At 33.7% G+C, this 16,671-nt stretch overlaps 1 protein-coding gene across 1 annotated transcript in view; it reads right to left on the bottom strand.

Annotated features, from left to right (window-relative positions):
* Positions 1-3,811: 3,811 nt before the first annotated feature.
* Positions 3,812-16,671, bottom strand: part of LOC140753455 (lachesin) — a 110,434-nt gene continuing 97,574 nt past the window's right edge. Inside the window, exons 3-9 of the mRNA XM_073088066.1 lie at positions 12,018-12,225; positions 10,407-10,565; positions 10,208-10,336; positions 9,623-9,916; positions 9,302-9,397; positions 6,167-6,277; positions 3,812-5,459 (exon numbers count right to left, since the gene is read on the bottom strand). Coding sequence (XP_072944167.1) covers positions 5,392-5,459; positions 6,167-6,277; positions 9,302-9,397; positions 9,623-9,916; positions 10,208-10,336; positions 10,407-10,565; positions 12,018-12,225 — 1,065 coding nt within the window. The 3' untranslated portion in view covers positions 3,812-5,391. The remainder of the gene's footprint in view (positions 5,460-6,166; positions 6,278-9,301; positions 9,398-9,622; positions 9,917-10,207; positions 10,337-10,406; positions 10,566-12,017; positions 12,226-16,671) is intronic.

Genomic DNA, 16,671 nt, shown 5'->3' with positions numbered 1-16,671 from the left:
GCCCACTCTCACAATTATAACGGATCACTTTCGGTTAATCCGCCTTCTCGATGAAGGCAACGTGCCTCCGTTACCCGGTTTCACAACAGTCAATTTGCATTATAACTTTACATATCCATTGTGAGTTGATGCTTCCTTTTCATTAAAGCAAGTATTCAGAAAGAGATCTTTAAGTCTGAAAGCGTTGCAGACTTATATTTTTATAAGATTGAAGCAACAAACGAGCGTGCAGTCTAGTTAGTCTCTGATACAAATTAGTGTTAGCAATATATTCAAATAATTTTATTACGTACAGTATTATTTTGTATTATTTTCATGATGTGTTATTTTTATAATAATAAGTGACCATTTATATAGTCACTGGCTGTATGGGTTATACGATTGTGTGCATTAGCATAAAAAAAAGAAAAAGAACGCGCTTGGCGCGAGACTTGTATTTTACGCGGGAATAATAAAAATTGTAAATTGGATTAAGAAAATAGTTTTGTTATTAGTAGTAACCATTTCTCATGGACATGTGTAACAGTCTCCATATAGACTGGGCTCCTACTTGAAGTCTACATAATATTTGTTGATCGTTACTATACCTGGCGGAGGACTGGTGATGTTTACGTCATATATAGGTGTATCAGCTGACTATTTTTTTAATACAAACATGCTTTATTTCAGATAAGTATTCTTCCAAATAAACTCAATTTCTAATATCTACAGAAGTATTGCAATAAATTCTTAATATCATTCCTTATTACTAAATGCTCTTATATGGATATATTTTATATTTCATGCAATAAAACAATCTGTTTTCTTTATATGTCGTCGGCAAAGGAACCACTAAAACTTTTGGGTGAAATAAAAAAGATCGATTTATAATAACGTTATATGTGCCGTACGCTGATAGATGATGGAAACCACAAACAAGGTTGTAAAATAACTTTTTTTATGTCAGAAAAACTTAAGTCAAGTCGGCCTCTCAAGATAACATATTTAGTGCTCGTTATAGATGCTATAACATTTTGTTTACACACTACAGGAACGTTATTTATAACAGGAACGAATACAATAACAGGATTGTAATAACTTTACTGTTTATTGGAATATTATAGATAGTGTAATTAAAAAAATCACGACCAAGAAGTTGTTACTATAGTCTTAAATGAAGGTGGTAGAACCGTTTGTGGCTCGACTCCGGCGGCACCACCGCCACACCTATTTCTGCCTAATAACAGCAGTGTTAGGCGCTGCTGTGTTCCGTTTTGAAGGGTGTGGTAAGGATATACTTTTCCGAGTCGTTCCAGCTTAGTCCTCAGGTGTAGCGGCGCATCTGTGGCCGACCTCAGGTAGGAATATATAATCCTATCTGGGGTTGATTACAGATGTCCATGGGCGGCAGTAGCCCTTTACCATCAGGTGGACTGCATGCTCGTCTGCTACTCCTATATTATAAAAAAAATATTTTGATGACTAACATTATCACGGAATTGAGACAATATAATATGTTATGGGTACTTACGACACGCAGATTGCATTTCCTCATTGCCGATATATCGGCCCAGTTGCATGGATCGTGATCACGGCGACACTTCAGTGGTGAGATCAGTTGACAAGCACTAGTGGTAGATTGGTCTATCTACCCTGCGTCCACTTGGTTTTAATTTTAGGTTCATGATCACGACGCACAACACTAACTGTATCTTTACGCACGAATTTCTGATTTACATAAGCTAAACATTGAACCACGTTTGCCATTGCCACAAATTTTTGTCTCTAAAAGCATTTATGAAATTTCAATAGCAAGGTGTAGGTGTTAGCTGACTTAGATTTATGAGACAACCACCTTATGAGTGGCAACTGTGATCGGGTTCAGGTAAAATTTCTGTTCTATATGGAGGTAGTTAAAGATTATCATTATCGTTTCGTATTTATCGTTTGTTATTTAAATCTTATCAATAACAGGTCTTATAAAAACAATCATTCAAAGATTTATCATTTTAAAATATGAATTAGTACACTTGCAATTATATTATCGGCTTATTGACGTAACCCAAATTAAAAAATAAAACAAGTCCCCGAGCTACGTCACTTACAGGAAATTCGGAGCACGATTAAATGTTCCGGTTTTGAAAGTTACGAACCCTAGGGCAACGCAGTGTTTACCGACGGTGTAATTTGAGGGCTCTCTACGTGCAATAAGCGTTAATTTTATTTGAATGTCCCAGGATATCCGATTGCAGTGAAAACACGGCACACCCACTGCGCCGCTAAGTAATGAGCTTAATATTACAAGCCTTACATTACTTTTTCTTTAATTATCCCTGTTAATATTTAAGGGTATTGCTGTGTATTTTGGTTAATGATGTAAAGGTTTTGTTTATTAAGTAATATTGGTATTATTGGTTTATTAAGTAAAATTGGTTTTCGTGATATGGTAACAACAAACCTTTTTGAAATTGGTCACATATGCGTCCCCTAGAAGTCTAACTTAGGACTAATGAGTAGAATGATGGTACTGATGCTGTCGAGCCCGTAACAGTTCTACTGCTTTAAATAACGTAAAATGCAAAAGTTGCTTTGAAAATCAGGTTAAAAACAACCTTTACGTAACATTCGAATATGTGTAACAATCGGAACATAACTAGTAGGTATTCCATGCTTGTTTTGCACGATTATTCAGTATTACCAATCCTATTATCAAAACGGCAATAAATTATTCGCACGAAATCTATTTTTAAAGTTTAATTTGGAAGATTTTTATAAAGTTGGACCGCGACTGAACTTATAGACCAATAAATCAAAAGCTAATTTGGTTCAAGATTTGGGAGGCAAGCGGTGCGTAGCGTAATGTGTTCTTTACATCAAAAACACATTTAAAAGAAGTTAGATTGGCTTACCGGAGTTGGCGTGCGGCCATACGTAGTTGGAGCCTTTTCGGCGCTCCAAAGCCACTCCTAATCTTCGGGATCCGCCGCAGATTGTTTGCAAGCATTTTGGTCCATCAACAATTTATGCGGAACTTTCTCTACATAAATTATTAAAGCTCCAAATGAAGCCTGTTTTCTTCATCGAGGATTTATAAAAAGATTGTATCTAATACTATGATTGAGGATTATTGATGTACGAGTACTTACGAAATAAGTTATTGCTTGGTTTACAGTATATACCGAAATCGAATAAATATTTTAATGGAGTTTATAGGATGAGGGTACCATATTTGTTTTTGGATAGGAACAAATTTTTTTTTTGGTTTAACTGTGCGTGATTAGTATTTGTTGCGTATTTTTAAGTAAATGACAAAGTACGAGTATGTTCTACATATAACAGTGGCCCGCAAACAAACATACTTAATGAAAACAAAGGTTTGATTCTATACTCGCAATATTCATAGTGCAAATTACAGAGGTAAAAGCTGTTGAATGATTTTCTCCAGAAATTGTTATTTAACGTGCGATATGCTTCAAGGTTAATTCAAAGAATCCTTAATGATCATGAGACCTCTTGTTTTACTATTTGTAATACTCTCTTTAAAATTGCGTTGCAAATCCTGTAATCATAATGTATAGAGATTAGAGTATTTTGTTATGTAACTACGGGAAAACTCTCGTTTCCTTGCACTTATCACTTTCTTTTTTACCTTATTATTTATGTATAAAGAATCTAAAGGGTTATTTACTTGTAGTCTAAGGTCCGATTTCCAAGGGTTCTATAATCATCTATTTCCAATTATTAATAGACAAATATTTGTTACATTTTTTTTCCACGTCTAGGTAGACCACGTATAGTTGTTAAAAAGTGGATAAAAAGAAATACATTTATTTAAAACAAGCTTTATTTTCATAACCTACTCATCCATATATAGTGTCATTACGAGAATACGTATGATGCCCATAATAATATAAGTTAGTCGCTAACATTGCTCGATTTAAATACTCTGTTATTAAAACACACTCCATCGCTTGGCTTAATGAATATATTTACAATATTATCTAGATGCAGCATTTACCTTATAAATAGCAATTTGGCAACATGATAACGATAACATTCACATACTCATAAATACTAAGGTATGTAGGTAACTATACTACCTACACAGTAATTGACAGAAGAAATTTCACTACTATACACAAAATGATAGAAATGAAAATGCTTGTTGTGTATGAGAAACAAATAAGCTGTAGTATTCAGATCAATTTCTGATAAGGTATAGAATGTTCTATAAACTTAGATATTTATGCCAGGTTGATAAAGTTGCTTTCTATTGCCAAGATTTTGTTTGAAGGCAAAAGTTTTCTTTAAAATTGGTACAAAAAGAAAAAAAATATTTAGCGGTTATATTTGCTGGAAAACTGATAAAATCTGGAGGGATTTTCAACTACCTATATACAATTCATTGATAAAAACGCCTAAATTTTCTACACGCCAATTCCTTTTTGCATCGATTCGTAAATATTTTACTACATTAAAAATTAAAACGTGAAAAATAGTTACCAAAATTTAGATTAAAATACAAAAAAACGTGAAAAAATAGTGAACAATAGGACAATATGATTGAAAAAATGTATAATGCCAACATAAAAACACACAATTCATTCAGTCTTAATCTATTTTATAAAATAATCATTATAATGACTGTGCACTTATATTACGTTAGTATATGTATGTGCAGTAACTTTAAATAATATCACGGCTTAGCAGATTTACTACTAACTACCAAATCCATATTCAAAACCGGGCCTTAAAGGTGTTATTATATTATCCAACATCAATATATCTTTATTAATATTCGTTTTCATCTAAATCTGCTCTACCGCGATTGTACACTTATTCCAAGGAACTGTTATACATTATATTCATTACAATAAATATAGTTTACATAATTAACAACGACATTTACATATACATAAATATTGTTATCTGTATGAAAACTCAATATAATTTATACTTTAGTATATAATATTATTTTAAACCATATGCCTAATTTTATAATATGATATATTATTATTCTACGTTACCTGTTTTCCAGAATATAAATTTTGATATAAAACCATAACCGTTAATTAGGACACGAATAAGTATGTATTAAGCTAGCGGTTAAATTCTTTTTATTTTTAATATTTTCCTGAAGAGCTAGCTACTAGTGCAGTCTTTTTCTAAATGAGGTGGCTCGAATAATACAGACAGCCAGGCGAATGCCAATTTATAACACTTCTTAAGAAATTACATAACTAAATTATTAAAATAAGTGCTTACAATATGTAATACGTCTTAGAAGCAATCTATTAATATTCTAAAATTATATAATCTACATGAGCTTTATTTCGGTCAGAGTTATAAACATAAGTGATATAGCTTACATAGGGGACTACATTTGCAAGAAGTGTTGTCAAAGTATATTTCTTAAGAATAAATAATTAAACATAATAAAACTAAAATCCACGGAGGGCTTCTACTCCAGTCGGCGTCACCTGAAAAAGAATTGAATATAAGACACGCTGTTTACATCGTTATCCAACGAAATATATTGAGCGCCGACTTCAGAAATATGTACTAAACCAACATTTATTTGAATTATTTTTTACTTTGTAGTGACATAGAAGTCGGTTGTATTTTTTGTTAATTTTTTTTTATATATAACAGCGGAATAAAATATGTTACGTCATTTTAAAAATATTTAACTTTGTGAAAATTTTCTTGGACGAGATGATGAGAACGAGATACAAGATATGTATAACCACAGTAGAGAGCTTGTTTGTGATATTTTCATGCCTTTAAATTATAATTGCTTAGCTACAATCTCTACACGCCCTATTACTGGGCACGAACCTCTCGCAAAGGAATAGCTGAGAAAAAAGATAACACAAATTTTTAATCTGTCTACGATGGAAGCATAAAAATATTAATAATGCTTACGGGTAGCCACAGAGTACGCTAAATACTTTTTAAGTTTACATTTACCTATTGTTTCAGCTATCAGAATATTTTCTCAAGCTCTTCATATATACCCAATTCGAGTGTCAACAGCTGATTTTTTTTCAAATCACTTTGTTAACAAAATAAGCTTTATTTCAATGTGAATATTTTTTGTCTCGTTCAAATAACGTAATGTGTAAACAAACCTGCTTTTACAGTTACGAAGTCTTTGACATAAGTTAATGAAAGTCAACCTATTTACCTTTAACTTGCGATGCACCTCCCACCCAGTTGAGATGTGTCTTCCCGCCACCCTCGTCTGTCTTCTGCTTCCCCTTATCGATCTCGTTCAGGTTCGATTGATACTTGGTACCTGGATTTCCAGACATTTTAGTTAAATTAAGTAAGTTGAGAAAACACGCTAGAGAAAGTTTACGGAACTTATGTGGACATTTCCGAGTCGTATACATTGCAATTGGTAACAGGTTTTATGAAAATTGAATGCCAGAAAAGTTTGTCGCTTCATGACCTCTTAAGATATATAAAACAATATCGACGGTAATGCTTTTAGTAAGTAATATTTTTCGACAGCCAAAAATAAGTAATACGTTTAGTTTCATAAAAGAAATAGGAGTTAGTCTGAAACAGCGGCGCTTCATATTTGGACAATCATTTCGAAAAAAATATTAAATGGGAGTTTCCACAAAGAAACACTTTGACAATAATTAGCGGTCTAGTTTTCACGTTGATTATATACCTGATAAAAAAAAGTATAAGTAAGCTATTAACAACGCACTATATATTTTTATGTTCATTGGTTTAAAGCACATTCAACCTAGTCAAAAGGAAGTTTGTGTGGAGAAACAATCCCAACGTAGAGGCTCTTTCAGATAAATGCGTTAATTGTTATTATAATACCTACTGCTTAACATGCGACTTCCGATCATCCTGTAACCAGGTCTAGACAGCGATCGATCAGATTAACAGAACTACGAAACTACGAACATCCCGATAATACAAATGGCGTGTCAAAATAATTTAGTGCACCTAAGTTCGACTCAGCGCAGCGCTATCACTGATTGGGAATGTCTCTTACCAAAATGCGGATTCGTAAACATCATACTAATACATTATAGAGAATTCATGCTAGTATTTTATGTATCTTTATCATATATCCTTTACTGTTAAAGCAAGTGAAAATTAATTAGTGATACCTATTCGCATTTTTTCCATGAAAAAGTTACTACACGTATTTGTTATTTACGCTCTAGTATAAGGAAAGTAATATACGTAAACGAAACAGATAATATGGATGAAAGTAAAAGTTGTAAGTAGATATACGCGAACTCATTAGGCAAAGAAAAGGATTCAATATGGGTAGGGACGGACGGCGCGGTCGGGCGGCAGTTATTGAAAAGTTGCGCAATATGGCCGGCCAGCCGTAAATTCGTAATGGACGCAAAAAATAAAACAGTAGCAATGGTCAATGTCCTCTGCGTCGCGCCATCCCGTACAAAAACCTCCAGCCACAAAACTTAATGCATGTTCGTTCAGACTATCAAAATTTTACGCTGGCTCAGAAAACGTTAAGTTATAAATACGGATCTGGAAACTTTACTCGTAACTGAAAGTTAGTTTTTAATGATAAAAGTAAAGTTCGGTATTTGACATTTTTCAATACCCCCGTACGACATTAATAATAAGAAGTAACTCATAAAAGTACATGAACAAAATCTATTTTAAACAATTTAACAGATAATATGTGAAAGATATTAATTATATTCTACTATTTGATTTTTTTCAGTTACTTATAAAAGTTTTTTTAAAGATTATGAAATGAGTTAAAGACTAGTTTTATTCCATAAACCATTCAATCACAACATGAATATGAATCAATTAATCAATCAGAGTTAGTCAGTCAATCAGCACTTTACAAATTAAATACCTCTCTATAATATTTCTAACATTAAGGTCGCACTCATTACTCAATTTTAATAATGAAACAACGTTCAAAGGATATAGCCATAGTTTGTAAGTGAGCGGGTGGCTGACACTTGGCAGTAATAGCTTGTAGCGCAAGATGTTGTTGTCCGAAGCTCCGAAGCCGAGCGACATGTCCGGAAAATGCCCAACTTCCAATAACGGCGTAATGACGCGCGCCAAACAACTTATGAGCCCACGATATTACAACAACCGGACGTACCGAATAAATCTATTGATATTATCTACATAATTGCCTCCTCTTTATTAACGTTTCATCTGTATTAATTCTTTATCTGTTTACATTGAAAGTCTATATTAAAATTGAATACGTCTTATACAAATGTTTACCATACGGCAATTATAGCTCTTTAAAACGGTCATATCACTTTTATAGAAGCGAACATAGCACCACTTCATAAAACATTTGTTTATAAACGATTTGCTAGTGCTTTACGAGCAACATAACATTTGAAGCCAGTTAACAACCTGCCGACTGGCGGCAAGCAGAGCGTCGTAATAGTTTATGATCTATAAACAAATATAACGACCACTAATAACTGAAACAGCAGCAAACAATGAAAATAAACCGAACGATCTCGAGGGATACAACTCATAAAGGTATTATTATCTCTTAATAAACGAAATCGCTGATATAAAAATCTTGTTTCAATACAATTTATCGGCAACTATGGATGGGTTATTAATGAACTCATTTGGCCGCACAATTTGTTGATACTTTCATTAGTGTCGGGAAAATATGTTTATTTGCAATGCATTATAATGAGTGAACGTTTACCTATGAGGATTATTTAAAACAATTATTTATCATACTGAGCCTTAATTTTATCCACTTAAATTGTTTGCATAATATTTCACAATGTATATCTGTTTCAAATTTTGGCCCGCGGTATTGCTTATTATTCCAAATTGAGTTTATAACACGTACTTTAAACATATATATTTTTAGGGTTCCGTACCCAAAGGGTAAAAACGGAACCCTATTACTAAGTCTTCGCTGTCTGTCCGGCCGTCCGTCTGTCCGTCTGTCACAGGGCTATATCTCCGGAACCGTAATAGATAGACACATGCAATTTTACAGAGGATGCCTAACGATAGCCGCTATAACAACAAATACTAAAAATAGAATAAAGTTGAATATTAAAGGGGGTCTCCATACAACAAACCGGATTTTTTGGGCATTTTTCGATCTAACTGTTAAACCGTACTAGGAAGACGGTTGAAATTTTTACAATCCGTTTACTTAGTAAATCATTTTTGTGTCATATAACTAAGTATTGTTGAAAATAACAAAATGAATAAAAATACGTAAAAAAGAATGAACATTTGGTGGTACGGAAGCCCCCATGTGCGAGTTCGACTGGTACTTTGTGAATTATTTATCTGTCATCCTTACCTTTATCTGCTACGGGAGTATCTCGACGTGGTGGTCGCGAAGGCGGCGGAACGGTGATCATTCGCGGGTCTGGAGTAGTTGTAGGTGGTGATGAGGCTGCGATATAAACAACATACATTAATTAAAAAACTGTTATTTTTTTTATTCGAATTGCCAGCCATTGCAAAAAGTTCAACAATAAATATTTTTAATATACTCCCAGATTGGATGCCACCCAATACAGTTGTCGTTTCATCTACAGCTGTTGTTTAAGGCATGACTAGGCGATTTTATGTCACGTAATTTTTATGTAAGTAGCTATGACATTCATAAGATACTTACTGTATAATCGTATGGTTCCATCAGATTCCCCTCTCGGATTCTTCGCCACGCACTTATACGTTCCATAGTCTTCGGTGATAATATGCCTGATAAGGAGTCGCATGTGTGTTTTGTAAGCTGGTATACCCACAGTGTTCTCCATGTGATATTTAGAACTTTCATGAATCATATGACCATCATCTCTAGTCCAATAGTTCAAGGAGGTGGGGTGGGCTTCGGTGAAACATTCCAAGGTCACGTTGTAGTAAAGCGGAGCACCCACTAGTTGATGGGGTATCCACAACATTGGTGGAACTGTAAAGAAATTAAGTTTGGTTTACGGATTCTATGAAAGTACCAATACGAAGGTAACTTATTTCACGGATTATATGAAATTCACCAATACAAAATTAACAATACGATATCAATAACTTTAAGATTTTTTCAAGCTTAATTGAGGGACAATAAATATTGCTAGAACATATTCATGGATATTATAATATTTGGGGGTTTAAATGCTACAGCATACTGAATATTGATAACTATGGCTATGAGTAGGGAACAGTTATTAATTTATGTTTCTATTTTAAATCAAATAGAACTTACAATCAACGCTAACTTTCACTCTTTTGGAAACTGTTGGCGGCACGCTATTACTAGCGATACATAAATAGGCGCCCATATCCAGCCGTGAAATGCGAGCCATTTCCAAAACTTCGCCCTCCCATTCTGAAACTGAAACCTCACATTAGATTAAATGTAATTGGATTGCTTGATATTAGGCTTTTTATAAAACAAATCCTACCCGAATGTCCTTTGCTGATGGAGATTTTTGAGTTGTCATCTCGTTTCCACTTGATGGTGGGCTTAGGAGAGCCATTAGCGCGACACGTCAGAGTGACGTTAGCGCCCTCCCGGACGATAACGTCGCTCGAGCTCAACGAGTCGTCGATTGACGGCGGCACTGTAAATATTAAATGTGAAAATACTTCTATTTCAAACATAAAATCTAAGTTTAATAAATTAAGTGGTTGGTTAAGCGATACTTAGGATATTGAAGGGTGTAAGGGTAGCAGAACTCGTCATATTTTGAAACGTCACCAACCAACACATCTAATTCTACTATTCAGTAACAACAACTGAAATGCCGTGTACTATTGAGGATTATATGATGACGATTATATGATGGACCGTTTTAATCTTCAAACGAAGCACCGTATCTTTGGTCAATTTATACTGTAGAACTATTTATATCCGGTTATATTATGTTCACGAGTAGAGGCACCTAATATCAGATGGAGCTATCTTTAATTTGATTTTATAACTTACATAAGAATCGATAAAAACTGCATTTAAAAATAACACTTAAATTATTATTTTTCAATTATTATTTATTTTATTATTATTTAAATTAAATACCTACAAATATATAATTAAAACCACTGAACTGAATTATAATTGAAACCACTGAAGTTTTATAACATAATATTTTATTCATATTACATTATAATAGTATTATAATAAATTGAGTACTTAGGACATGAAATTTTTAGAATTTGAATTCTTAGAGTATTAATGTGATTGTTTTAATTCCAGATCTAATTATTATTGTTCCTATCGTATTTTATACAGGGTGAATCTCCATAAAGTGCACATATTGAAACAGGTAAAACTAAACCGCATTTTGTCGACAAAAAAAATATAAAAAATAATAAAAAAATTTTTTTTGGGTTTTACGACCTTTTGAAGTTTTTTTTTTGGAATTGTGCACCTAAAGTAAATAAATCGCTATAACTTTTGAACTAAAAGAGTTATCATGTTCAAACAAAAATTACAATGAATGCCAATTATAGGCCGTACTGATCCATGAAAAAAAAAACAAAAAAGTTTATCTTCCCAGAAAAAAATGTTCAGATTAGTGTGAAAAAAAACCATTTTTTTAGGTTAAATTTCAGTAATCGTGAATTTCCTCAAAATAATCTAGGCTTTTTATTTTATTTTTATTATTTAATGTAATTCTACGTCGTATTAGCTTTCAAACACTAAAAAAGCATGCCTCTAACTTAAGTATAAAGTTTGCTAGGAACGTTTCAAAAAAGATACTCATGACGCGACGCACGTGCGCCCTAATAAAACTGGTATAGTCCGACCCATATTGTCGACAAGATGCGGTTTAATTTTACCTGTTTCAATATGTGCACTTTATGGAGATTCACCCTGTATATATTTTTCTTAATTGTCAATCATTTTAATTAATGTTTAGTCATGTTTTAGTATGTAGTTGCTTCCAGCATGTAGTTTACACCTGTAATTGAGGTGACACTTAGATTTAAGTTCAATGTGATATGTCTAGACAATGTATAATTGTTCACTTTGTTGGTGTAACCCAATAATAAATAAATCGTTTAATTCTTACCAACAACATGCAGATATCCGAATTGAGTTTTCGCCGTGACTGTATTGATTTGGCACATGTAGCGTCCCCGGTCTTCCTCGCGTACATCTGAGATATGCAGGTACCAGGTTCGATGCTTGTCGTGAGTAACGCTGACTCTCGGGTTGCGAGTGATCACGTGGTTATGTACAGTGAGGATAGCCGATTGTTCGAAATGCATCCACGCCACCTGAGTCAAGAAAAAAAATGTATAAAGCGATAAGATGTTGGAGCCTCTTCCTATCACGCAGTTTTATATCTGCGTCGGTTCTTGTCCGTGTGCTTGCCTCATGCAAATTATGTTAACCACAGACACGCAGGACGAAGACAAACGGCAGCGGGTAAATTCACGCATGCGAGTACATGCCCGCATGGCAAGAAATCCTTACATTCTAATAGTATAAAATACAAAGAAAATCACGACTGTTTCCCTATACTTGTGGAAACTAGTAGGTATATAAAATAGTTAAGAATATTATGCTTTGTAAAACTTTTATTTTATCCAAACATAATATAAGTGTAAGTTATATCTATAACACCTGTATTATTTAAGTTGTTAGATTAAGCCATGATACATCCACAGTATCTCCGTATATATAGGTATAGTTTCGTATAAATGTAGGTATTTAAGAAGAACTTATAATATAGAGACCTATTGAATTACAAAGATGATATTACCAGCTGGTGTGAAGAAATAGAATGTGTAGCTCGAATGATTTCCAATCGTTCTTAAAATTTGACGAGTGACGTAACGGAAATTAAAGGACGACGTCTCCTTTGAAATACAATATTTTTTCGTTCGAAATAAAGGTAGCTATATAATAAAAAGTATTTTTCAAGTTATTTATCATTTTGTCATAAAATGATTACCTACCTGTTTTGTGTATTGTTCATTAATATACCGGAAATTTATTTAGAAATGTTTTTTGAATTTCGTGACCTGGATAATTTATGATAGTGTAAAAGTGTAATTTTATAAGCTCTTCCAAGCAAGAGTGTATATAGTATAGGATAGGATAGTAAGATAGGAACATGAATAAATTATTTTTAAAAAAATAGTTTGATTTTGTTGAAAGTTTCATTAAAATCGATGTTATTTTGAAAAACTTCATTCAACAATTCAAATCATCAATCTTTTTTTTAATTTATTGTTTTTTGCAGCAGTATTAAACTTAAACATAAATAAATAATCTGCCAAACTACGCAGTTTGTAGGCGGAAAAAATTGCTCTCATTTTCATATTACATAATAGTACTTACTATTTATATATTTACTACTTACACGAATTATTCTAAGGAACCTTAAATATCTACTTACAATAATCAATGATATCGTATTAAAAACCGGTACAAGCTTATGAATAAAATACCTACTATTATAGTATTACTCATTATATGTTGTCCCCATTAGTTTTGGCAGACAAAGCTGAGCTTACATATAGTAATGCTGAGTTATGGTTTCTAAATAAAATTGTACAAATCTACGTCCTTGTAAGGTATAAAAGACAAAGATCAAAAGGTGACTCGTTTCATACTTTTATTCTGATCGATATGCGTACACTGACCAGATGTAGCAAGTGTAGTGAAATTGAAATTGTACGGGTGGACATTAGACAGTGTAATTGCTGCGAGCTGCCAGCGCGTCCGCTGACTTCCGCGGCATTAACTGTTACAACGTTCCATTCCGATTGTTATGCTTAAAACAATCCTATCCTTTTAATTCCAGCTGTATAGCATATTGTCAAAACCAAAAAGCGGCACCGGGTCCTACAAATATTCGTTGAGATTTTTGATAGTGATTTTTGAATAAGATTTTTTGCGTCGTAGAGTAAAATAATTATCATTACGATACCGAGATTATCAGTTACCCTTACTTATGGTGCTTATACCTACAAATGGTATGTGTCAAATATGTTCCATGGCAATATAAAATAATGTCCTTCTACGTAATGTGTTTGAATGTTTTTATATCTTCGTTGGAATATGATTTCGTATCATACGACACCTTCATTGCCTGTAGATAATTATAAAGGAAATCTAATACGAACTTACAATTTCTATCAACGAACACTAAAACTTTGAACTCATAAAACTCTGTTCTTGATAAATACTCTTACTTCCTACAGACTTTTGGACAGACAAAAATTGTCGAAAAACAAACAATCCAATATAAAAGAAATTTAAAATACGTACCTACCGATCCGAAAATACGAGAACTACGAGCAAAGGTATAAGTAAGTGGTTTTATTGCGGTAAAAATTTAGTGAACTTAAGTAATAAAATACTGGCGGTGAATTTGAAAAGTTACTCGTACACGGCTCATCTCTTAATCCAGCTTTAAGTTGGAGTCATGGATAGTTCTTTTTATCAAGATTGCGGAGGCAATATAGAGGGAAGTTTGTTAGCTGAAACTCGTGCCGGGTCACATCTTACCTATCTTAAGTGATACGGCTCTCAGCCGCTGTCTAATTTATAATGGACTTGAGGAAACTTCGCCCATTTTATTATGCAATGGGATGGTAACCCCTCTAATGACGACGACCTGACTTGTCGTAACCTGGGGTACCCACGGTGTATAAGTACGGCGTATCGCATGTAAAATATTAATTTTGAGGCTTGATATTAGTGAATTAGTGATCAAATGCTCATTGTTGTTATTATGAAAATACGGTGATTATTAAGGTGGGTTCCGAGCGCGAAAAATATCATGAAAAATAGTGAGTAAACTTCTTATATAAATTATTATTATGAAACTACAATTTTTAGCTTAAAAAGTAAGATAGCCATTGTAACTAATATCAAACTGAACCGACGCAATATAGCTAAAATATCATGCGAATGCACTAACGTTGTTTTTCTTGCTTGTTTTCGGCACATTAATATAACTTCAGCCGAACTTGTCGAACATCGCCGAACCGAATCCACCGCCGAAGTCAAAACGTCGATCATACTTTGTTAACAAGTAGGCAAGTGATTAAATTAAGTGCATTACATAAAAATTAGGAGTTCAAATTACTTATTCTAAGTTATTAAGGAAAGTGTCGAAGGAGGGTTTTTAAGTGAGGAAAGCGGTGACACGGCGGCGAATGTAAATCTGATCTGCGTAATTGTGGCCGACGTCTAATCTAATCACAGCGGTGTGTCCGTCTGCGCTGCGCTGATTGAATTACGAGCCTCAGACCGCCACCTGGATGCATAGCCTTATCGCTACGACAATATTTTGATTGTAAATTAACTATTTTGATTAACGTATGCATAAATAACAAGATATCGAAGACAAATCGAAGCTAAAAGGGCATAAGAAACGAATCAAGGATCATCTCATTCTGCCATTTAATATTGAACAAAGGCATATCTCAGAAAGTTTCATTTTATTGTTTGAGCAATTAAGATAAAATGAAGGAGGAATCAAAATTTTACAAGCGGTTAAGAGATAAGCTTTGAGTGTTGAACTTTGGGAGTTTAACATCGCCTGGTCGGTCGGGTCGGTCCGAAATATTTCGTAAGGTCCCAAGTTAATTCGGAATTCAAATGATAAAATGCGTAACTTAATGAGAGAAACTGTTACGCATAAAGTATTTCTGAAAAAGAATATGGAAGAAGACTTACTTTATGTATTATATTTTCTTAAGAATTCATAACAGAGTTGATAAATCTTCAAAATTACATAACATTTATATTTTGAGACGTTCTTAAAATAATTATTTTTTAATAACTTTCATAATACTTATTAATGTTATATGTAATTTGCCTGAGATGATATTAAAGTTTTATTTTGATGCCCACGCCTATCATAGTAGCATAATCACAATACTGTTATCATCATCCAGCTCCAGCAATTAGGTACATAAATATGCACTTCATTTGGGTAGGTGCAAAAAATAATTTGGACGGCAAATAACATAAAATTAAAAGCAGCCCTAAATGCGCAAAGTGGGTAATGAAGCTGGCAGATGCAAATATGATATTTGAAATGGCGGCATCGGCTAACTAATTTCATTCGTCTGTTGATCTTTTTTTGTTGACGAGAGGAAACCATCAAAGGTACCCAGTGCCGTGGGAGTGACACGGGGTTATGTGGAATTCTTACCGCACTAAAACCACCTGGTGCCTGTCCTCGACGCTACGATGAGGACTCCGGGATCTCTAAAGGAACGCAACCGGAGTACTCTAAGCGTGTTGCCCCGTCAGGCTCTACTCTGGTGAGCATAAAGCTCGCCACATCATCCGGTGTGTGCGACGATATGAACATAATATAATATAATTTGAACAGCAAATGACGTAAAATTAAAAGCAAGTGGGCCAGCCCTAAATGCGCAAAGTGGGTAATGAAGCTGGCAGATGCAAATATGATATTTGAAATGGCGGCACGGGCTAACTAATTTCATTCGTCTGCGGATCCTAAACGAGTTAGGGCACAACCGCTACTTCGCCGGCAGTTCGCTAGTTTTATGGCAGATTTACTGAATTCACAATGGGTATTAATTATTAATATTTATTTATCCTAACCCCAAACATGTAACTATACAACTTCATTTCTAGTTACACATTAACACTCCTACACATATGGGACTTTATGTTATTAATATACAGTTTGACATTTTGAAGTAACTAAGTTATATAATGCGTCGGGATGC

Source organism: Epargyreus clarus, unplaced genomic scaffold (assembly GCF_041222505.1).
Source record: "Epargyreus clarus isolate Ecla_fem2 unplaced genomic scaffold, WU_Ecla_fem_2.2 ptg000003l, whole genome shotgun sequence".
Lineage (NCBI taxonomy): Eukaryota > Metazoa > Arthropoda > Insecta > Lepidoptera > Hesperiidae > Epargyreus > Epargyreus clarus.
Note: the sequence above shows the minus strand (reverse complement) of the source record. Positions and strands in the feature narration are given on the sequence as shown.